The 23,216-nt window shown below is 38.7% G+C and overlaps 1 protein-coding gene across 4 annotated transcripts in view; it reads left to right on the plus strand.

The window, feature by feature from the left end:
• Positions 1-23,216, plus strand: part of plxna1 (plexin A1) — a 219,682-nt gene that overhangs the window by 171,007 nt on the left and 25,459 nt on the right. For all 4 annotated transcript variants that reach the window (XM_014468382.2, XM_023325775.1, XM_023325773.1 and 1 more), the window contains exons 13-20: positions 416-567; positions 6,315-6,444; positions 6,573-6,709; positions 10,368-10,535; positions 14,779-14,872; positions 17,837-18,067; positions 20,050-20,193; positions 22,062-22,296. In XM_014468382.2, the coding sequence (XP_014323868.1) occupies positions 416-567; positions 6,315-6,444; positions 6,573-6,709; positions 10,368-10,535; positions 14,779-14,872; positions 17,837-18,067; positions 20,050-20,193; positions 22,062-22,296 (1,291 nt within the window). The remainder of the gene's footprint in view (positions 1-415; positions 568-6,314; positions 6,445-6,572; positions 6,710-10,367; positions 10,536-14,778; positions 14,873-17,836; positions 18,068-20,049; positions 20,194-22,061; positions 22,297-23,216) is intronic.

The raw sequence follows: 23,216 nt of genomic DNA on the forward strand, positions 1-23,216 counted from the left end.
CACCATGTTTTATAGGGAGGATTATCAGTTCAGACTGATATTCCATACATGTCTTCTCTGGTGTATTTTTACTGTGCTTATTGTAAACACAGAGCCTCTTCATTAAGTATGTTGACTTTTTTAGGGGTGTCAGAGTAAAGGAAATAGTTATTCTTATAAAGGCCCCGAAGGCCTTATCAGTTTTTTTCCACTTCTCAATTATATATTACTTTGTGTTGCTCTGTGTTATAAAAATGTCCAAATATTTTAGAAAATCAAAAATGTGTATGAGAAAATTTAAAAAGCATAAATACTTTTGCAAGAAACTGTTCTGTTTTTGCATTGAGTCATTTAGTCCTTTAAAACAAATTACATGTGTTACACATTAAGTTTCTATGAATTTACTAAATGTCTTATTGTTTTGCCTTTCCGCCAGCTGTACCCGGAGACGGGGCCCAGACAGGGAGGGACCATGCTGACCATCACCGGTGAGAACCTGGGTCTGCAGTTCAAAGACATCATAGGCGGAGTCCGCATTGGGAAGGTGCAGTGCATCCCTCAGGAGGACCAGTTCATCAGCGCTGAGCAGTACGTTGACACCGTCAGATGTCTTCCCATCCATTCACATTACGTCTAAAACGCTTTACTTCCCCTGCTTGTTCTAGTCCCATATCGATGTGACACCGGGCGTTAAGCACAGCAGTCTCTCTCTCTCAGACACCGTTTCATAAAACCTGTAAAGGTTAAAAGCTGTTTCCTCCTCTCTAACAGAACCAATTCCTTTCAAAGCGCCCCGAGCTGTGCATGGTGCCGCCGCCGCGCTGCAGACGTGCAGTCCATGTGGATGTGACGGCAGATAACAATGAACTTTCATTCCGCAAATAATGACAACGAATCAACTGAGTCATGTTGCCTCCTACGCCGGATTATTATTTTTTTCAACTCTTCTGATTTTAAGATTCACCAAATTAATAGTATTTTAAAATTGGAAGTGGGTGGTTTTCATCCTATGAAATTGTTTTGTAGCTAAACGGTTGGCATGTGAACGCCTCCTCTCATTAAGTTATATTTACTGCTTTCTTGGAAATTCTGAATCACAGCGGGCGTCGAAGATTTAATTTAACTCTCATTTAATAACTGCAGCAGTACATTCTGGGAAGCGAATTATTTGCAACAGCCAGAAAAGTCCCTTCGCTTTATGTTTCGGCACAGTCTGTTTTAATATGACTGAGGTCTTTGTTTTAACTGCGAAAGGTCATTTCATTGGTACAGAGCTTTTTTTTATTTCAGATATAAGTAATATCATGCGAGTCATGCATTACACTACAGTTGCCATCAGAAAGGTAAACGGTGCCCTGTTGTAGCTTCTCAGAAATAGCTTGAGCTTCACTGTGTTTTGGAAAATTATTAATAGCCCTTGATTATTGTTCACATGCTGTCACCTTGAAACCACAGGCTTTTATCTGTTAAGTCTGATTTTTTGGGTGGGGGATTTTAGACCAACACAAAGGAGGACAGTCACAACAGCAGTGCTGTTAGGTCACTAATGGGGTAATTAAGGTTTAGTGTTATTGTTCTGACTACACTTTATAAGTGTGATGCTTTCAACCAATGTTCACAACTGAAGAAGCCTCTTGAATGAGAGATGAAATGTCTTCTACCATCTAAATAAGTCCAGTTGCCTTTTAGAACCACCCTTCACTGCATTTATCCATCATCCAGCTTTGTAAAGTTAGAGACTATACTGTGTTTCTGTTACTTTTCTGCTAATACGTAGCTAAAACTGAGTATGATTAGATGGAGAGGGTGTACATTTTTGGGGGTTGTTTTCTTCTGGACTATCTGGGTTTGATCCAGGATTGCCCTGTATTTATTTTGATCCATCTTCTCATCAATTTTGACCAGCATCTCTTTCCCCTACTGACGAAAAGCTTATCTGCAGCATGATTCTGCCACCAACCAACTTTCACTATGAAGATGGTGCTGTTAAGTGTGACGCAAAGTTTTACCTTATCTCCACACTTAGCATTTTGCTTCTCGTGTAACCAGAGCAATTTCTTTGCAAGCTTGTTTGTCTTCCACCAGTAGTTCTTCAAATGTTTATTCTATAATAATATTGAATTACACACAGATGGATTTTATTTAATAAGTTTTGAATCCATTTAAAATTTTTGTGACTCGGGTTGGTTATAAACATTGCTATTTGCAAACAATCTGGATTAGTTGTCCTTAGACTTCCATTTTACAATTAAACATTACTCTATGTTGGTCTGTCACATAAAAATAAAACACAAGTTTGTGGTTTTATGTGACAAATTGAGAAAAGATTAATGAGTATGAAAAGTTTGCAAGGATCCCAACAGGAGTTGCAGTCTATCTTATATTGAATTCATTTTTCTTGAAGCAGAGAATAAAAAAATTTGGGACAAGGAAGAAATTTGGGACACTCGTGACAGCTTGAGACGTCTTCGGTATTCACGTCCTTACTATGTAGTTGTCAGCTGACACAAATGTTTCATTTGCTGAGTTTTGCTGCACAGCCCCAGCTGACTTAGTTTTCTGTCTGCCTCCTCACTTTGAAGGAAAGGCAAGAAATGTGACTTTGATGGTTTGACAGTAAAAACAACAGAACGCAGCGCTGCTCTCCCCAGTGACGACAGGTGTCGCCAAAATGGGTAGTGACATGTCAATTGTGATCTATAATTTACGAACTCTGATTTTGTTTTTCCGTTTATAGCAGTAGATTCAAGAGGAATAAGGGTGAGTTTTTCTCACAGACTGTCTCATTGAAGCTTCATTTAGCCATTAGATCCACCCGATCAGAACGATCTCTGGACTGATCAAGGATTTGGGGAGGGAGGATTTTTGTAAAACTGTCCTCATGACACAAAAATAATTCCTAATTCCTTTGTTTTTTAATCAAATGTTTGACATAAAATGTAAAAAAAAAAACAAAAAAAAAACGTAGAGTTAGCTACGGAGCTGCCTGTTTCTGTATGGAGTTAAAGTGTTTGTAAAATAAAACCAAAAATAACAAGGCCATGACCTTGTGTTACTTTTTAGATTATTAAATAAATGATAGCAATCAGTATTTCTAACTATAAATTAGGCTGAGCAGTCTACGCCTTGAATCATTATTAGTTATTTATATAACTAATGTAAATAATGCGGCAAAATAAATTTTATTTAGTTCTTCAGTTAATAAAGTATTGACGATGTTTAAAAAAATAAAAACATGACCGACAGGTTAAACTATTCTTAACATATATTTGAAATTGTCATGTTTAATTTGCTAGCTGTGACCATCAGTTTCTTTATGTTTTCTCTATAAAGATGCATTTTTTTGTGCTCAGAAGTAGAATTTTCTGAGTTTCCAGTCGAAAATATGACAAAATCCTAATTCCAACTGGGAAGCTCCGAGCTTGTAGACTAACCCTAAGTTTATTTTCTAATATGCCTGCCAAACATGATGATGGTCGATATACATTGTTTAGTAGTGCTTGTGTATGGACCTCTGCTCCTGTATAAAGCTCTGTCAGACATATCTAAAATATCTTTAACATCTTCTTTTTGTACATTAGTGCATAAAACAGAGAAAAACATTATTTCGTCCAGGAGGCATGAATGCCGCAAGTCAATGATTCGATGCAATTTGCCGCGTTTTCTCAAAGTACTCTTTGAACTAATTTGAATAATTGAGTTTAATGTACTGTTTGATAACTAGGATTACTTGGATTGCATGTGTGATTGAATTGACTTTTTTTTTGTAAAGTACCTTGAACCGACATTTATTGTGAACAGGCGCTATACAAATAAACCAAACTGAATTATTTTTGGCTTGTAATATTAATAGTAGTGTCTCAATGATTGGCTAATTCCACTGTTTTCCATCTTGCAACCAGTTAATAATTGAGTTAATAATTGAGGTTTGATGCACTTCTCTGCTCTGAGCTTTGTTTTCCAAGTCGAATCAAAGGAAAATACAAGATAAGACCAACTATTAATCTCATTCAAAGGAAAGTCCCTAGTCAAATTATCTCAGAAAAACAATACAAAGTGCAAAACAATTAAACAGGCTATGGAAAATAGACTAGAAATACAAAAAGACAAGAATAGACTATGTGCATAACTGCATTTTAATACCGGAGGTGATTGTAATAAATATCAGAGGTTATTTCACAGATCCTTCTTACAGAAGGATAACAGAATATACCTAACAGTTTTTGAATAGTATATATATGCTTAATGTCTTGTTTAAAATTAGCCAAAAGTAAATTTTGCAACTTTTGTGGTTCCATCTCAACTTTTACTACTTTCACTTATAATAATACTCGCAAAATTAGTATTATTTCCTCAGTAACAGCATCTATGTCGAAGAGTGTTGTCAGAGTGATGAGCTAGCGGTTAGGTCTAATGTCTCTACTGATCTTAAAATAGAAGATTTTTTTTTTTACCAATTAGGGTTCACAAAGCATAAAATGATCCAATTTCAGTCACCAGCTGATTACTGGGTACATTTGTAGTTTAACCTTTTCAGCTCTGTGATGCTGCAAATCTGTTACAGCGCTACGCTAAAGACGAGGAGGGCGTGGTAGGCAGTTAGGCTGTCATCCTAATTATAAGTGATGTTAGCCATATGGAGCCATTAGTGGCCTGATTTCACTCGATGTTCCTGTAACCCCATCAGATCTGGAGAGGAGTGTTTAGGACTGACAGCACAGGTCAAAGGTCAGTGTCTTGAAAAAGAGGGGCGGATTAGGTCCTCTGACAGCTTGGTAAAAATGTGAACACATTGTTCTCACTACCGCTCTTCATCCCTTTTGTTCTACCGACACTTGTTATCCACCTTTCACCTGGTCTCTGTTTCTTTGATTGAATTGAAGGAATTGAAGGAATTGACTTCACTTTGGGAAAAGCCTGTAGTGAGGAAAAAAGCTATTGGTTTATTAATAGTAATGTGTCACAATATGATAGGTTTCACTCTCTACTATTTTACATTTCAACATAATAATTTAAATGAGGTACCTTTTAAGTACTTAAGTGCCAGCTCGGTGTAGCCAGCCATCTTCTGTTGCAGCTGAAGCCGCATTTCTAACTGAGAGATGTCCAGCATTTTAATCGCGGCCCCCTGTCATACCAGGAGACCTGGGAATAAATGAAAGGGAAAGTAAAAACAATTGATGCGCGCGGCATCGGAATGTGAAATGCATTGTCGCCGCCGCTCTGTGGTTGCTATGGCCACCTGCAGGGAAAGAAGGAAGCAGCAGAGTTAACAACTTATCCCAGGGTGAGGAAGCTGAGGAGATGTGTAAGATATGAGCACGTTCAATTAATCAGCCTCTCTCTCTTTAATGTCCTTTCTCCTCCTTTTCTGAGCTCTCTCTTCCTCTCTCTCTGGTCTGCACTCTCGCCCTTTCTCTCTGTCTCATTCGTTCGCTCTGGCTAATTAACAGTCAACTGTGTCTCCAGTGGCTGAAACATGGAAGTTTGTGTGTTTGTGCATATGGGGTGTGCGTGCGTGTGTGTGTGTCCCTGCAGGCTGCACCACCACTCTTCTCGTCGCTCGATAATTTCTCCAGTGGATTTTCATTTGGCCAGCCAGCGCCCAGGGCCATGTGCTCTGCTTACGGTTCTACAGTATGAGCTAATGCAGGCTTAGTGTACACAGGAGCAGAGAAATCTCTTCCATTTCAGATGAGATTTTTTTTTTTTTTCTTCTGAACATTTGTTGTTTTATGAAGGACACACTGTAGCTACAGGACAGACAGATTTTAGACTCACATCGACGGATTAGGAAAAACAGTTTTTCTGTTCAGAACATCATGAAGTTCGCTTGAGCGTCTCTTTGTATCTTTCTTCCCCAACATCTTTTTTTGTTGTAAGTTTTTGTAAAGCGGGGTGTCAGCTAAAGCAGTTTCCGTCATGGAAAACTTTCACCTTTCGCTGCTGTCCTTTGCTCCTTATATGTCAAGCCCTGTAACATGCTGCTGTGAAATAGGTAACCCTAAGTAGGAAAGACACTTTTATGTGAAAATAAATAATGTGATTAATCTGAATTATGTTAGAGAACCTACTCTGCCCCTCTTGCATTTCTTTACCGGCCTCTAAGAGTGCTATTTAAAAGTGATGAGTCATTTATTCACTTTTATATATTAGTTATGGTTGCAAATGTTCTTATCAAAATGGACTAACAACAACATACACTGCTGTTCTTTAAGTTTATGAATACTAATTTTACACATATCTCTGCATTTCACTTCCACCGACTCTCCACAAACAAAATTGCAGCCTTTAAGAAACCACTTTAACGCCGCTGTGTTTTTTGTCTCTTCTAGGATAGTGTGTCGACTGCTTGATGCAACGGGTTACAGAGTGCAGGAGGCTCAGGTGGAGGTCTGCGTGGGGGAACAACCCTGCATCAACCCTGACTACAAAACTGTTTCATCAAAGGCCTTCACCTTTGTGGCAAGTGTTTCTAATTTAAAATACACCTATGACAACAGTTTCTACGCTGATTTTGTAACTGCATTTGACAGCCATGTTAAAAGCACAGAGTTATTCCTGACCTGTCTACCCTCCGTCCCCTTCATTAGTCTCCATATTTTTCCCGTGTCCACCCCTCCGCCGGTCCTCTGTCTGGTGGAACAAGGATCACCATCGAAGGCAGCCATCTTAATGCAGGCAGCGCTGTAATTGTGAGGATCGGCCTTCACCAATGCACCTTTGAAAGGTAAAAATAATTATATTTAAAATGCATTTGTTGAGATTTTGTTTTTGAATTGTTGCCAATTGTTGTTTGTTTCACATTACACATTTTGAGATGCTTTACTTTTAGTTGACTTAATATTGTTGCATTTCTAAAGAGAATGTAGTCTATCAATTAAACCTCTTTTTTATCAACAGTGTTGTACACATATCTTGACAGTTGCAAGATTTTGAAATCAAAAGTAGCTAAAGTTACTGCTGAAACAGGTTTCGGTGTTTTCAAATTGCTTTGGTTGGAGTTAGAGATGCAAGCTGAATTCAACATGTCTCAGCTTTACTTGCTCTGACCAACGACCTTCTGGTTGAAATTTCAATAATCCAAATAGGGAACCGTGTCTAGGCATTAGCAGTTCATGCCAAAAGTAATTTATATATTTATTAGTATCAGCAAAGTGTTTAAAATGACATCTGAGAAACCACAAAGTTGTAAAAACCTATTTTTAAAATTTAAATGTATTTGACTACAATGTGTCTGCTATTCATTCTGGCTCCCAGCGAGAGCAAAATCTTAAGTAGACAACAGAAATTTCGAACGTAGAATAGCAAAGTTGCTATTTCTTTTCTTTTCAGGCTTTCTATCCCTCTCTGTCATCACACATGATGGATTTGGAAATGCTGACGTTCTTTTGGAAATCTTAATTAAAAGACTTGCATTTTCTCAGGAATACACACGCACACTGCTGTTTTAATAATTGTAGCTCTTAGCTGCACTAACTGCTCTAATAGCTCATGTGACATGCTCTCTCACACATGCAGTACATTGTGAGGTCACCTCTACTACTAATTCAAAGGGTTAATCATTTCTTATAGCTCATACAGAGAAATTAAAATTGGCTGAGATTGATACCTGCAAATCAATCGTTTTACCAAAAAATAAATGAAAACTGCTGTCAGATAGTGACCACAAAATTCTGATCAGCAATCTCTAGTTTTTTTTTTTTTCATGTTTCTTCATATCCAATAACTAAAGTGTTTGCTTCATCTCTATTGGTTAGATTCAATCCAGCTTCCATTCTCTCCCTTTATTTGAAGTGTGCCATAATTATGTATTGGCAGTTTCTGGTTACTGTTTGTGATTTGCGGCAGGTCTGAGGAATGCAGCGCCTAAGATGATGACCTGCAGGACTGTAATTCACAGCAATTTTGAGAATGATAGTGCAGCATTTTCAGAGGAAACTGATATCACTGTTCAGCTATGTTGTGAAAGGCTTAAGTGCGAAACCCTCGTTTTGTCAGAAATATGACTATAATTTCAAAGGAATGATGTGGTTGCGAATGATTGCAGTAACAAATGTAACTTGTGCTGAACCCTAGTCCTTACATATATATATATTTTAGAAATAGTTGTTTTGATTATTTAGTTGACTGCTTTAGTTTCATATTTATATTTTTGTGCTTGGCTAAGATGTGCCAGGGTTACACAACAAGATGTAAATTCAGTTATGTGTTACCCATATTTCACAATTTCTTTTTTATTATTTGGCATACCGGTAAGAGAATGTAGTTATACATTTGAAAAAAACTTTTAATCACTCAGAAAATTATTCCTACTGTCTATTTTTAGAGCCAGTTCTTTTTCACATGTGTTTTGAAAGTTGCTTCCTTCTCTGATGCAACAAGTGACGGGTTGAATTAATGAGCTTGGATCCTTCAAGATTTTTTAAGCACATCAAAAGAAAAAGTGGAAGCCAATTTAAAGCTCTGTAGCACATCACCAGAAAGGTGAATATAATAGTCTTGGCCTTTCATTCACTGAGCAGCAATAACCTTTATGGCCAAAGTAATGACCTGGTTGAGTCTATCTTTTTAATGCGTCTTTGTATTCAGTGGGGCCTTTGCTTTAATCAAAGCCTATTTACCCCGAGTCACTCATCCTCTTATCTCCCCGTGCAACCCCCGTTTTCTTTCCTCCTCCTTTTTTCTTCCCATATCCTCTCTTGGCTTCTTTTGTGTGGCAGCAACCTTGTCAAAAAATACGTTCGCTGCACCACAGGCGCTCTCGACTTCGACGATGTTGTGAAAGTGGTTGTCATGGAAACACAGCACCAGAGGAATGTGGAAAATCTTTTCCATTTCGTCTTCTTCTTCTTTCTTTTTTTTTTTTAATTGTCCTTCAATTTCATCCCCTGCTCTGTCTCCTCTCGGTCTGAGGACGTCGTCGTTGTTGGAACTGGTCCCTCCCCCGGGAGGCAGCAGCAACATGTTCAACAAAGCCGCCCGATAACCCAGATTTTTGGTCAGTTGCCCAAATCTCGCCCTCGAAAACTGCAAGTTGCCAAGAACGGGCTCCAGGAAATTGTTTTCACACCTCTTCTCCTCCATCTTGCATCTTCATTTTACTTTCACAGCGGATCTTGAAGGAAGAGTTGTGTATAGATCGGCTTGCTCCCTTCGTGATCAGATTGCTCCAGAACATTGTACAAGCATCTGCAGGAAAACTGAAGGACTTAAAAAGATGATTGAGTCACTTACAGGGCCTTACAAAAGTATTCATACCCTACTTATACACAAATGCATTCACGCAACTTTTCCATATTTTGTCTTGTTACTATCATAAACTTAAGTGAGTTTTATTTGACCAAATAGTGCATAATTATAATAATTTCAAATTTGCAGAATGAAAAGGATGATTCGACATGATTTTCTAAATTTCAGAAGCAAAAATGAAAATTGCGCAGCATTCATTCAGCATTCTGATTCAATAAATATTAGGGCTACTTTTCACTTCAATCACAGTAGCAGTACGTTTCAGCTGTGCCTCTACTAGCTTTGCACATATACAAACTGAAAAATGTGCATATTCTTCATAGCAAAACAACTCAGGCTCTATTAGACTGGATGGGGAGATATTTTCAAGTTTTATTACAAATTCTCATTTGGCGTAAGACGTAGTTTTTGTCTGAGTCGTTGTAACATATGAATATGCTTTGGTCTGAACTACCAGAACTGGATTACGCTGGATTTTATTAACAGGTTTTAATGAAATGGGTCTGATTAATTTAGACGCTGTACCTTTTTAATAAATAAGCCGTGTGTCATTTTCTTTTCTCTGTAATACTGTTAACTCCTTTGTTGGTCTATAGCCAAAGAATTCTCATAAAGTGAAGTGGAGCTTATGGTTATGATGTGGTAAAATGTGTGAAAGTGTTAAAATGCTCTCACAGTAAAGATGTGCAGAATTTTATTCTAGAAGCATATATTCAAGCTCTCATAAAGCCTTTCCCAATGATGCCCAAACTTACTGTTACAAAGTCGTTGCATGAAGTTGCTCAGCTGGCTGTCGCTGGTTGTGTCCATCAGGGAGAGGGTTACATCACTCTAGGAGACGACCAACTACATCAGCTTTTTCTGATCTGTTAGCCAGAAGAAGCACAGGAGGGGAGGGAGAGACAACTAAGAACTTCACCACATTGTGGTTTTAGCTCTCAATCAAAGATATTTGCCTTGTGGATCAGTAATTCCCAGCAAGAAGTTGCACGTGCAACTCTGCTATTTTTTTGTGTTTCATAAATAATTTATGAGCTATTTTAAAGATACGTTATTTCTTTCCAGTCTGAGTTCTTGGAGCAAAAGGTTGAACCTTCATCTCGTCTCTCCATCCTGTCCTACTTCTTCTCATCCAGGCGGAGCAACAAGGAGATTGTGTGTGTGACGCCGGCGGGTCAGTCCCCGACCCCCACTCCGGTCATGGTGGACATCAACTCTGCAGAGCTGAGGAACCCAGAGGTCAAGTTCAACTACACGGACGATCCCACCATCCTCAAGATCGAGCCTGACTGGAGTATCGCCAGGTACGGCAGCCGCCGCAGCCTTTCTGCAACTCTCCTGGAAATGATTGCCACAGTTTAGAGGAAATTTAAAACAGGTTTGATTGTCGTTAGTAAATGCTGCGATTCAAATGACCCTCTCCAGTTTCCATATGGCTGATATTGAATAAATTTGCATATTATTTGATATTTTGTTATCTATAATTCACATCTGTACAGTGTTTTCATCTCTGATTCCTCTTGATGTGGTGTCCGTCTGCAGAACACACACAAAAGCCTCAATACATTATTAATCCTTTGAGGTGGTTAGACCTCCGGTTCAAACTCTTCTTTTAAAGGAGCGCAGCCATCCTAACTCAAACACGAACTCTCCGTGAAGCGTGATGAATGTTTTATTTTGCCTGCACATTCCCTGTCTGGTTCTCAAAGAAAAGCAAAGTTTCCCTCTCCATCGTCACCGTCATTTCTCTTTCTTAAAGTATGTTATTTATTCTGTTTATGTTTCTAAAGTAAACCTTTAAGAGCAGAACAGGGGTAAAAAGAGGCTCCTGAAGCAGTGCACTGATGAGCTGAAACAGAGATGTGTCTGTAAATATTTCTTGACTTATTGAAATCAGCCTGCATAGCCACAGGAAGATTTCCTCTGCAAACTCAAGCTGCCATGGAGAGGGGAAGAAAACCAAAGCTGGAAGCTTTCACATCCTAATGGGCTCTCAAGCATGACCTAGAAACTCCTCTGCTGTTCGGTTCTGAAGGGACACCAACACACTTTCAACTCTCTAGTTATTTTTAAAGTGCTGTGTAGTTCCAGGAAGTTCTGCATTTTCTTTAATTCCTTTTAGACTTTCAAAATATTGCAATTGCAGAAGTAAGTATTCAGAGATGTTAAGCAAAAGATAGAAATGTTTATGTTAGTTTCAGAGAGAAACTAATTGGTATCTTGTTGAATAAAGTCCAGATTTGGTGCCGTTCAAAATAGTTCATGTATCTAGAAGTTTTCCCATTTTATTTAGTTGTATTAAAAAAACTTCAATTTATTTTATTGGTATTTTATATAATAGACAAACCATCGGGAAGTAGTGAAGAATTGTAACTTTGAGGGAAAGGGATATGCGAGTTTCAAAATCTTTCCATCAAATGTGCATTACTGTCTCTACAGAAGAAAAGCATCCAGGCACATGATGTCTAGTATGGTTTACCATTTGTATGGTGTGTTAGTGTGATATGCAATGTTGGTTTTCTGCTATGTAAATAATTTGGTATGTAGGCTAAAGAGATTCATTTTTGTTTTCATCTGACCAGAGCTCATTTTTTATGCATTTACTTTGTAATTTAGGTGGCTTGTAGCAAAACTCAAATGAGACTTTCTTATGAAAACTCATAAATTATGCGCTTTTCTTATGAAAAGTGTTTTTTCTTTAAAAAACACTTTTTGTCATCACAGTTGTCCTGCCAACATATTGTCACACCTGAGCTGTGGATCTCTGCAGCACCTCCAGAGTTACCATAGGCCTCTTGGCTGCTTCTCTGGTTAATGTTGTCTTTGCTCGTTTTGTCATTTTCAATGTCTTAGTAGGTTTGCAGTTGTGCTATGCTTCTTCCATTTTCAGGTGTTGGATTAAACGGTGTTCTGTGAGGCATTCAAAGCTTGGTGTTTTGTTGCATGAACCAAGCATGCTCTAAATGTATCCATAGCTGACCTGTCTGTTATGTTCCTGGGTCTCTAACAAATCTCCGAATGCAAAGGCATGCCACAGTTTTTTCTTTTTTTGTTGTTTTTTTTTTTTTTTAAGTAACTTTAAGTCTGTGTAAAATGTGGACAAATTCAATTAATTCCAATCCTTTTGCAAGGCACTTTAGTATTTATCTCAACCCTGACTGCTGTACCAAGTCCCATTTTTCTCACTTCAAACATTGTGTCAAGTGTAGCACTCATCGGCTGCGTTGACACAGGGGGCTGAGGTGAAAATAAAAGCGTTTAAAAACTCTGCAGGGAAACAAACTCTCACATCACAAGAAATGGGTGTGAAAGGATGAGGAATCTTAAAAGGAGGGAACTGAGGATTGAGAGTTAGAAAGAAGAATAAAGCAAAAGCTACAACCTTGAGGGAAATGACCTCAGTGCTTGATTTGAGTTTGTTGGGTTTTTTTCTTTTACTTTGTGCACCCAGGAGAGGAGGTACATGGTTCACCTGACCAGTCAGGCTTTTTTTTCAGAATGCTGTTTTTGTCACAGTTTCTCCTTTTGGCCACTGTGTATTCCTGGGGAGATGCACTGGCATTTTTTCTTCAGGAAGAAGCACCCTTCAACTGAAAGCACTGACACATGGCTCTGTAGTCATTACACATCATAATGGTGTCTTACTAAAAATTGCTTAAAGGTGCGGTTTGTAACATTTATACAAGCATGTTACTTACATATCTGTTAAAACTGTCACTATGTCTTTACAGTGACATTTTTTCCCATATAATCTGTGGGAAAAAAACCTTCTCCCGGTGCTCTTTTTGCCATCTGCAGAAACACTAAATAGAGGTCAGAAATAACCAATCAGAGCCAGGAGGAGGGACTTGGGGCTGTCAATCATGCGCTAAAACCCTCCTCCGCACAGCGCATAAAAGCTTAAGATTGCTGTTTACAACAACCTTACTGGAAAATTGTTTATCTATCTTCATCGGTGGCCTGTGCATTCATGACAAGTTTCAGTGTGGGGGAGGAGCTGCAGTGGAGCAGAGATCAAGGAGAAGGCTGTGAGCAGCAGGTACACCAGAGTGATTAACACTGCTAAGCCCTCCACCTGACTTTGATGTATTTCTGCAGTTGGCTGTGGAACCAAAGAGAGAAGGCAGAGGAACTTGATTACAACTTTAAAGTAATGCCTACAGGCCTGCACATTCTGGAAGCATCTGGCATTTGTTGCAGGTATTTTCCAGATGTTTGAAAGCCCCTTTTGAAAAATCTGTCATCGATTCTTAGTGAAATATAAACTTTAAAGGGAAGTATAGAATTTTGACAAGTGTTGCCTGTCAGAGTTTTGTTATATTGATACATGTGTGTCTACCTTGCTGTTGTACAGCTGTGGTTTCTATTCTTCCACCAACAAAGCATATAACCACATGTGAAGCGATCTTATGTGTTCCCTTTCCACCCCAGAAACCACACCGTGTGGCCTCCTGGAAGCCTCTCAGCCTTTTCTTGGCTCAGGTGACGTTCCCGTCCTGCTTGGTCTCGGTCCATTTCAAGGCCAATTTTACTAAAAGCTGTGCAATTTAAATCTCCCCCCCCCTAATAACAGCTTTGTTTGGCACAAACTCAACACAGCCAACTCGGAAATTGAGAATAGGCTTGTTGTATGTCTTTATTTTATAATGCTAAGCTATATGGCTTAAGGGTCTTTATGTGGCGCTGCTGAGAACAGACGAACATGATTAGTGTAAGGGTCAAAAACCTTCTTTCACACAGCTTAGATACAGAACATCTTTTTTTTTTTTTTTACGACAGTACTTTGCCTTGTTCGGGAATTGTTTGAGCCAAAGGATCTTCAGCCATTGCATCATTTTTATGCTGGGGGTGACTTGAATTAGCTCTGGACTTGCATAAGTTGTGAGCTAACTTAAACAGAATCTGTCAGGATGCCTCGCGTCAGATAAAGTTCACCCTCATGGGCCAGCAGAGGCTGTCGACGAGGCCGTGTGGAGATACGGGCGTCTCGCCCACATTATCCCATGTCCCCGCCGGTCATCATCATATATTCCCATAAAGGTCAAAACTGTGTGTCTTGACACCTGTGCTTATGTACATTTCCTATTAAAAATACCAGAATGCAGCGATATTACGCTGGTTGTATGTCCTCTGACTGCTGAGATGTAGTGAAAAGAGGCCAGAGGCTTCTGCGGTCTGAAATAACTACATATTCACCTCGTTTTCACCCCTACCTACATTTGGGTTTAAACAAGCTTTTAACATTCAGATGACGGTTGTAGCATCACACTCATTACAGCAAAAATGGTTTTCATGAATAAGCAGGTGAAAGGCTGCACATTATTGGTGAATTGCCATCTGAAGGGTCTTGCTGAATCCCACAGAGAACAGATTTAGTCACTTTTATCTCTGCATAAAAGCAGCAGGAAAACACAGTGGGAAGTATAAGAGCTTATAAAAATCGTGCTTTTCTTTTACTGTTGCATAATTGTCATTTAGATTTTTTTTTTTTTTTTGCTTTTAATAAGCTGTTTGTTTGTTTTTTTTCTCTACATGTATTTCTTATAGTGGAGGCACGATGCTGACCATAACTGGAACCAACTTGGCCACCATCAAAGAGCCCAAAATGAGAGCCAAGTACGGAGCGGGACAGTCAGAAAATGTGAGTTCAGAGTCTGCACCTGCACTTTTTATTTTCTTTATTATTATTATGAATATTATTGACGGCACAAAACAGACACTGATTGGATTTGGTAAGTGAGAGGAAAAATTACATATATTACACATATTTTTAATGGCACAATAACAGTCTTCATATCAGTTGTGATGGCTTTAACATGTTTGGTTCAACTTAAAAAACATGTATTTGAATTTAAATTATTGCAACATGAAAATAAAAATTAGACTGTCATCTTTTAACATATCTTTGCATGTGGTTTAATATTATATTAATATTATAATATTTTATATTATGCACTTTGTTGAACTGGGTTCATGTTAATCTCCTCATTCAACACATCTCAAAGTTGCTGTCCTGGTTTGAGATTTCCTGACTTGAGGCCATTGGAGTGCAGTGAACTCAATGCTTTGTTCAAGAATCCAGTTTGAGTTGGTTTGAGCTGTATGACATGGTGCAACACCTACCAACATGTGGTCATAGTGGTTGGACATGTTGGCAGCAGTATGTGGGGTGTGATGGTTAAACATTTCTCAGTTGGAGCCTAAAGTCTCCTCCTCCCCCATTTGATTATACAAGCACCGCCAGCAGCATGAACATTTTAAACAAAGAATGATAAATCCTTGCTTTCATGTTGTCTATGGCAACTTCTGAGCCCCCTTATTTCAACATTGCTGCTGAAATCAAGTCTTCTCAGACATCTTCAGTCTAGTGTTTGAACTTTTAATGTTGATAAGGGAAATTCTAGCCTCAGTTTCCTGTTCTTGGCTGACAGGAGTTTCATTTGATGCCGTCCTCTGCTGTTGTAGCCTGTCAGTTCAAGGTTGGACTTGATGTGGCTCTGACACAATTTTCCACATATCTTGAATGTAACAAGTGTATTGGAGTTATTATCTAGATTCTGGATACCATTTTTTTTTCCAGAAGATATCAGATGTTTGTTTTATACTATAGACAGCCATTCCAAATCCTTTAGTCTTTTTTTTTTTCTCTCCATTTTGATGCTTGGTGTGAACTTCTGCAAGTCGCCATGTCTAGAAGACTAAATGTACTTCTGCCATGTCATTGAGCAGTTAACAGGTGTACTTAATAAACTGGTCAGTGAGCATACTTTTCACTTCTGATTAATATGTGAATGAAAAAGGGGGGAAAAAGTAAGTTTCTTTTTAAAATGTGCAGTAACCAGAGCAAAAGTCTTATAAACTATATAACACATTTTCTATAAAGCTTTAGTTCATCCTCAGTGAGCAACAAAATTACTGTATTCAACATTACTTTACAATTAATGTACTTTTTTTTTAAATTAAGAAATTGAACTGATATTTTTATCAGCTTCTTCAAAGAGTGTCACATTCCTCAGTGGAATATTTGAACCCCAACTTGATTAAGTGCCAACATGGAGGGGGAGGACTGTGGGTAACCCTAGGAAACGGGATTCAGCCTTCATCTCTCCCATTCTGTGGACAATCTAACTGGTAGATTATACATACTCAGTATACACACACTCATAGTCTTGACCTGTCGGTCAAGTTGCCCATTTTCTGTTTGTTTTTGATGTTGAATTTTCTTTTAGCAGTTTAACCTTTGAAATGTCAACTAGCAATAAAGCTGCTCTTGCAAATCCCCCTCTCCTCAACCTTCACCACGGGGCTCAACTAACCTTTTTTTCCCTCTCTCACTTCGAGCTAAAAGTAAAAAAAAAAAAAAATATCCCACACTTTCCTTTTGTCCCTCCTACATAACTGCAGAGAGGTTTATTTATTGACCTATAAACACCATTCGTCCAAGGTGTTTGTACAAACACAGATGTTTCACTTTGTGACACATGTAATACAATGTGTGGCGCCTGGCAGACGTTTTCATACCTTTGACTTCCTTTAGTTTGATACCCTTAAATAAAGTCCAATTTTCTTTCAAAAGTATCAAAATTGGATCATAGAGTCCACCTGTGTGTAACTTAATCTGAATTTAGATACAGCTGTCAACATTTTCAACGGGTTTGAAAACTTTTTCAAGGCGTTTTAACAATGGAGGACAATCTATCCAAGGTCACTTCTGCTATCCTGTGTTGCCGTTAGCAGCCATGAGTGGACCACTTCAGTTTCTCTCCGTCATTAGGGGCTAATTTGTTCTAAGTTTCGAAACCCACGGGATATATCCAGATGATATCAACACTGATTACAGCACTGATGTTATTAGGCCGCCTTTTCCTCATTATGTCGTTACAGACACATTTAATCAGTTGCATCACATAACCCTGTTTAAGCCCTTATAACAGAGCTCATGCTTGAGTTAACCTTTTTATTCCCTACTCCAGTGAAACTGCCTCAGAGTAGGAAGTAGGATTTCTACTTTATCTTGAAAAGTCTGGATTTTTGTTGCATTATTATATGCCAAGTCTGAATAGGTACAGACAAGACAGCTGAATATGAATAAAAATAAAAAAGGGACTTCTTGCTTTCATATTGGTTCATATGTAGATTATGCTCACTTTTGTTTATTTTTAACATTTAAACACTATTCTTTTGCCAGCCCATTGGTTATTTTGGCTTAAAGTTTTTTGACAGAAGCTAAAAATAAATTCACACCCGTTCAACAATACGAAATTATTATCTCATTGCTTTTTTTTTTTCTTTTGCATCTAGACCCTTGTAGACCAGGGTTTTAAACTAAATCCACTATTTTTTTAACTCTGTCTCAGTTATCATACAGATAATACAATCTAACTGAGAAGGTTTTTAGATTTAAATGTTCAGAATTATTTAAAACTGTTGAAATTTGTTCCTTACCATTGCTAGAATAATAATCATAATGAAAAATGTAATTCTCTGTGATCCATAATATGTTACAAATAACTAAAATTTAAAAAGAATGAAATGCTGACATGAAATGGCTAGTGCCTGCTCAAGACATATCTTTATTGTATTGCTGTTTCTCCCTGTATTTTAGAACTGCACTGTTCTCAACAACACAGTCATGGTTTGTCTGGCGCCCTCTGTGGCCAAATCTGGCAAAAGCTTCTCTGAGATGGGCACCAGTCCTGATGAGATTGGATTCGTCATGGATGGCGTGCGCTCTGTGCTGGTGATAAACGAGACTTTCAGCTACTACCCAGACCCAGAGTTTGAAAGTCTCGGTCCCAAAATGGAGCTGAAGCCCAGCTCACCACTCATACTCAAGGTAAGTTGCTTTGTGTTCATGGCACTTATCTGTTACAACCTTCTCTCTGCCAAACTCTTCTTTTTTTTTTATTCTTCTGCTAAATGATGTGTTTAATGTTTTCCTCCATCTTTCCTCTCTGTGTCCCTTCCCAGTCAACGTGTCTGTGTGTTTTTTCCCTCCTTCATGCCTCATCTTTCCCGTTTTATGTCAGCTTTCAGTGTTTACCTGGAATGTGTGAGAGGAGTCTGAATGTATGGGCTGAGTTTGTTGTGGTTTTACATGAAAGCTGTTTTATATTGAAGGTTGCTCTCTGAAGCTGAGGCAGAAATGTCTCCACACCCCAGGAGTTCAGGACAAAAGAAGGTTAGCTGAGTGTTAGCACTAAGTCGGTGCACAGGAAGGGCTGCATTAGTAGATTGCAGGATTCCTGTAATGTGCGTACTTGTCAAGTGTTTAACAATTAATCTCGCAAATGGGCTGAAATTTTTTTTTACTATTTCTTCAATGGAGCTAATAAGCTGCTGATAATTGTTTGAAATCATTTGCTTTTCGCCATCTGTCTTTCAGCACGGCTCACTTTTAAATGTGGCTCAATCTTGAAGGATATTTCTCCACCTGTTTTTCTCCAGTGGGTGTTGAAGACCTTTAAGGGAAAAAAAAATATGTTTAAACCGTTCCTTTCAAATCAGGTGCAAAGCAAGTCATGTTTTTAAAGTGGGTCCATGTGTTGCTAAGGCACCTGCTCAGATTTTTATCTAAGAACATCTGAAGAGAGACTTCACAGCCGTGTTTACTATGAACCGCAGAGTGCGTTTGTATACTGTGTGCATTTGTCCCACCCACCCACTCTGTCTAATGACACCCCCCCCCCCACTTCCTCACCCCTGAACTTCAAAGCCTTTGAGGAGCGAGAGGGAAATTATCATGCAATTTCATGGGAAACCAAAGCCTCTTTTTTCCTTCAAATCAGGGAGGGGCTTAGGAAATGAAGACTAGCAACGCTCTCCTATACATCTTTAAATATTATACCATGGTGACAAATTTTGATTGTGGTAAGAATTTTCAGAAATGCACCAAAAATTTAACCCAGTAAATATTTTCTGGGAAAGCTTCTGTGTTTTTTTCTTTTTTGTCTTTTGGAAGGAGGGAAATTATTTCTCTCTCTGCAAAACAAATTCAATTGTATATATGAAAAAAAAATGACTTAAGGTGGAAAGAAAGCAATCTGCATTAAGTAAATTTCACCAACAGTTCTTTAAATGCAATACCTGACTGGATTCCCCTTCCCCATATAATTATTATATGTAGTAATGTATTTAAAGCATTTATTTCTGTTAATGTAGGTGATTATAGCTTATGGCTGATGGAAACACTAATTTCTCTCTCTCGTAAAAGGTGAATATTGTATAAAATCCATAAAAAACATGTTTAATAGGAAAATATTCTGGCTCCAGTGACCATGTACTCTCCATGGTCAGTTGGGAAACTACAATCTCTGACACCCTCCACAAGAGGGCGTAGGTATTTCTGCAGAGATTGGTTGTTCACAGAGCATTGTATCTGAGAGTAAAAGTTTAGTGGAAGCAAAACGTAACTTGCTCTTGAGATCAGCGTGAAGAAAAGTCCATTCAAGAGTTTGGAAAGGATCCACCAGGTGATGACTTCATCCAGAGTCTGAACTTGGCACCAACACATATTGTCAAAAGTACAAATACCTGCTTTTATGATTATAGCGCAAGTGCTGGTTATTCAGTAAGCTCATCTGACATAAATCGCATAGCGAACCTGGAAGATCTAAACTCAACAATGCAGATAAACTCAAGGCTACTTTTAAAGTAAATTCAGCTTTTTTGAATTCTCAGAACTATAATAATTCATATAGTCCTAAAAGCTCTCAAAATGTCTTAATTTTAACATGCTAGAAATTGCAGAGAATCTGTTTATGACTGCTGTTACCCCCACTCTCTGAGCTGATGAGCTACCTGTGTGTCTGTTTCCAGGGCCGCAACCTAATTCCTGCAGCCCCAGGAAATTCTAAGCTAAACTACACGGTGCTGATCGGAGAAATGCCCTGCGTCCTCACCGTGTCTGAGAGTCAGCTGCTGTGTGAATCACCTAATCTGACCGGAGAGCATAAAGTCACAGTAAGTAAACTTTTTAAATGTATTTGGTTTTCCTTACTGTGCTAAAGTCACAGTAAGTAAGCTTTTTAAATCGATTTGTTTTTCCTTTTTTCTTATTTTGACCTTATTTGAGCAAAGTATAGTGAGCAACAGATTTTACATATGCAACTGGAAAACAAGCTTTATCCAATCCTGACTTATATTTTCCTCCTGATTAGCAGCGGATATTTCCTATTCCACTATTATGAGTTTGGTTTAACTGATGGAGCATTCACGTTTCTTTTTGTCGCTTTTATCTGACATCCTCTGCTCAATATGCTGTTTTCTCAATTCATCCCCCTCTGATGCGTCAATCCACTTCCTCCCTTTTCATTCATTCATCTCATTCTCTTCTCCCCCATCTATTCGACCCAAATACCTCCAATTACTCTACATTTTATCCTATTCAGATAGCTGCGAGTGCACGAACACACACATCCCCTCTCCTGTAATGTTGGCAGCGCTTGTGACTGTATTTGTGTCTTAGAGGCTTTTGATCAGTCTGGTTTGGCTGGCATCCTCCCTGGCATTTGGAGAGTGTTGGTATTCAGTGGATACCAAAAAATGGCTAGCGGGCATGAGAGGTCTTGTGTCTATTTTTACCCTCCTTCATTTCCTATTTCATAGACTTAAGCCTGTTAAAAGGGGGTATTGAGTGGGGGTGGGGGGGTTAAAAGAACATGTTTTGGAGGGAGTGTTTCTCAGGATTTGTTTCATTTTATGTTTGCAATTTACAGCTGTTTAAGGTATGGTCCAAAATCTGTAGAGTGCAGATATTTTCTCTTCTGGCAGAAATGAAAATATTTTAGTGGAGTTTGCATCTGTTCTTAGCTTGACCAGGCACAGCTTTGTTTTCATGTTAGATGCTTAAAGGTTTCCCTGCCTGGAAAAAAATAAATAAATCTGGAATACTTTCCTAGAGACGTATTTTCCAGGATGCAACATTATTTGAATTTCTGGACTATCTTTGTTTCAGATTCTGTTGTCTCAGTGCCGTATCCACCTATACATACTTCCTTACTTCCTTTTTACTCTACAACCTTCCTTTCTCCCTTCCTCCTTTAATTTATTTTTTCATTCTTTTTTCCCTTTTGACTTTTTTCCTTCCTTTTCCATTCCTTCCATCTTTGTCAGAATTTTAAAGGAAAGAAAGAAAAAGACTCCTTTCTTCCTTCTTATTCCTGTCTCCCTTTGCTTCTTTTTCTAAATGCTGCTTTATTCCTTTCGTTCTTTCCTTTCTTCCTCCCTTTTCATTCCTTTCCTGTTCTTTTTCTTCTCCTTCTGTCTTCATAACTCATTTATTTATGTCCTTTATTTTTTACTCCTTATTCCACCTTGATTTTTTTCCCTAGACTCCATCACTGCATATGTTCTTCTATCCTGACTTCCTACCTATTTTTTACAGGGTTTCTAATTAAAGCGTGACCTTGAGAAATATTTCCACAGTAAATTCATGGTTAACATTTGTGTTTTTTACTTTAAAGATAGATGAGAATTTTGTTGTTTTGAGTCTGTAGTTTGGTCCTGAAAATGTATAGGAAACTTAGTGATTTGTTATTTTTTGTTTTGCAAAAATATGGTTTGTGTCTCTTTATTTTCAATTTTGTTGGATTTATATTCCTTGTGCAGGTGTTGCCTTTTGAATAAGTTGCTTTCATCCTGAGTCCATGTGAGGTTCTTAAATGTTGCAGGATAGAGAGCAATAAAAATGCCAATGGCATTTTTTTAAAAAAGTTTTTTTTAAAGGTTTCTCATGTCGCTGAATACAGGACACTATTATTATTCTATCTCCCCCTTTTTTCAGTCTTTCATGAACTTCCAAAATTTCATTGCCTTAATGTCGTTGCCAGGTCCGCGTCGGAGGCTTTGAGGCTTCACCTGGGACGCTGCAGATCTACTCCGACAGTCTGCTCACTCTGCCTGCCATCATTGGCATTGGGATAGGTGGCGGCCTGCTTCTGTTTGTCATCATTGCGGTTCTGATCGCTTACAAGAGGAAGTCCCGGGATGCCGACCGCACCCTGAAACGATTGCAGCTGCAGATGGATAATCTAGAGTCTAGGGTCGCCCTGGAGTGCAAAGAAGGTGAGTGGTGGGTAAGAGGTGCTTCCCTAAGCCAACTTACTCAATTCTCAACAAACTCGACAACACTGTTGATGCTGCTGTTCCTCTACTGTGTTCCATCCTTCGAACTTTCCATCAAAGCTGCACAACATACTATTAACAGTCCTATCAAGTTGTTTGTCTGCTCTTTCTCCCTTGGTCTCCTGCTTTGCTCTCCAAGTCGATGCCAACACTCCCCTGCTGTTCGGTTGCAGCAGTGTGTGTGTGTGTATGTTTGCGTGGGTGTTGGTGCGTTTCCAGAGGAGCACTTTGATCTGAGCCAGCCACCAGATGTTGTCTCTCCTCCCCATGAGGGAGCAGGCTGGCTGGCCTTACCATCATCTACACCAAGAAGTGTTGGGAGGGTAGAGAGGGATGGAAAGAGATGGGGCATGGAGGTGGGAAAGTAAGGGGTTATAGGGAAGGAGTGGCTTGGCAACAGCTGAAGCCCAGGGAGGGATTGAATGAAACTTACACACCAGTGCTTTAGCATATATTCATTTGGCAAGAAGCAGCATGGATCCAGGGAGAGGCTGCTGATGCTGGGCTGCTGGCAGAGCAGTGAGAGAAGCAGATGGGGTGAAGGAAAAGGAGAATACTGATAACATGATCATCCTAATATCACCTAAAAGAAATCACTCCATTTGTTCCATTGTTTTGAGAGGCTTGAATAAATTCGCATCATAAATGTACAGTTTAGTCTGCACTGGTTTTTAGCTAGTTGTTCAAGTTTAAGTCAGGAAACTGTCCTGATGTTCTTATCAGAATAAAAAAAGACACATCCAGAAAAACACCATTGCAGTTTAATAAAATCTAGCAGATTTATTGCGACGCACTACTAAATTTCTGTTTTTATGGAATTACTTTTATGTTCTTATAGGTCCTGTTATTTTCTGTAATTA

The sequence above is a fragment of the Xiphophorus maculatus genome, chromosome 20 (genome assembly GCF_002775205.1).
Source record: "Xiphophorus maculatus strain JP 163 A chromosome 20, X_maculatus-5.0-male, whole genome shotgun sequence".
NCBI classification, from domain to species: domain Eukaryota; kingdom Metazoa; phylum Chordata; class Actinopteri; order Cyprinodontiformes; family Poeciliidae; genus Xiphophorus; species Xiphophorus maculatus.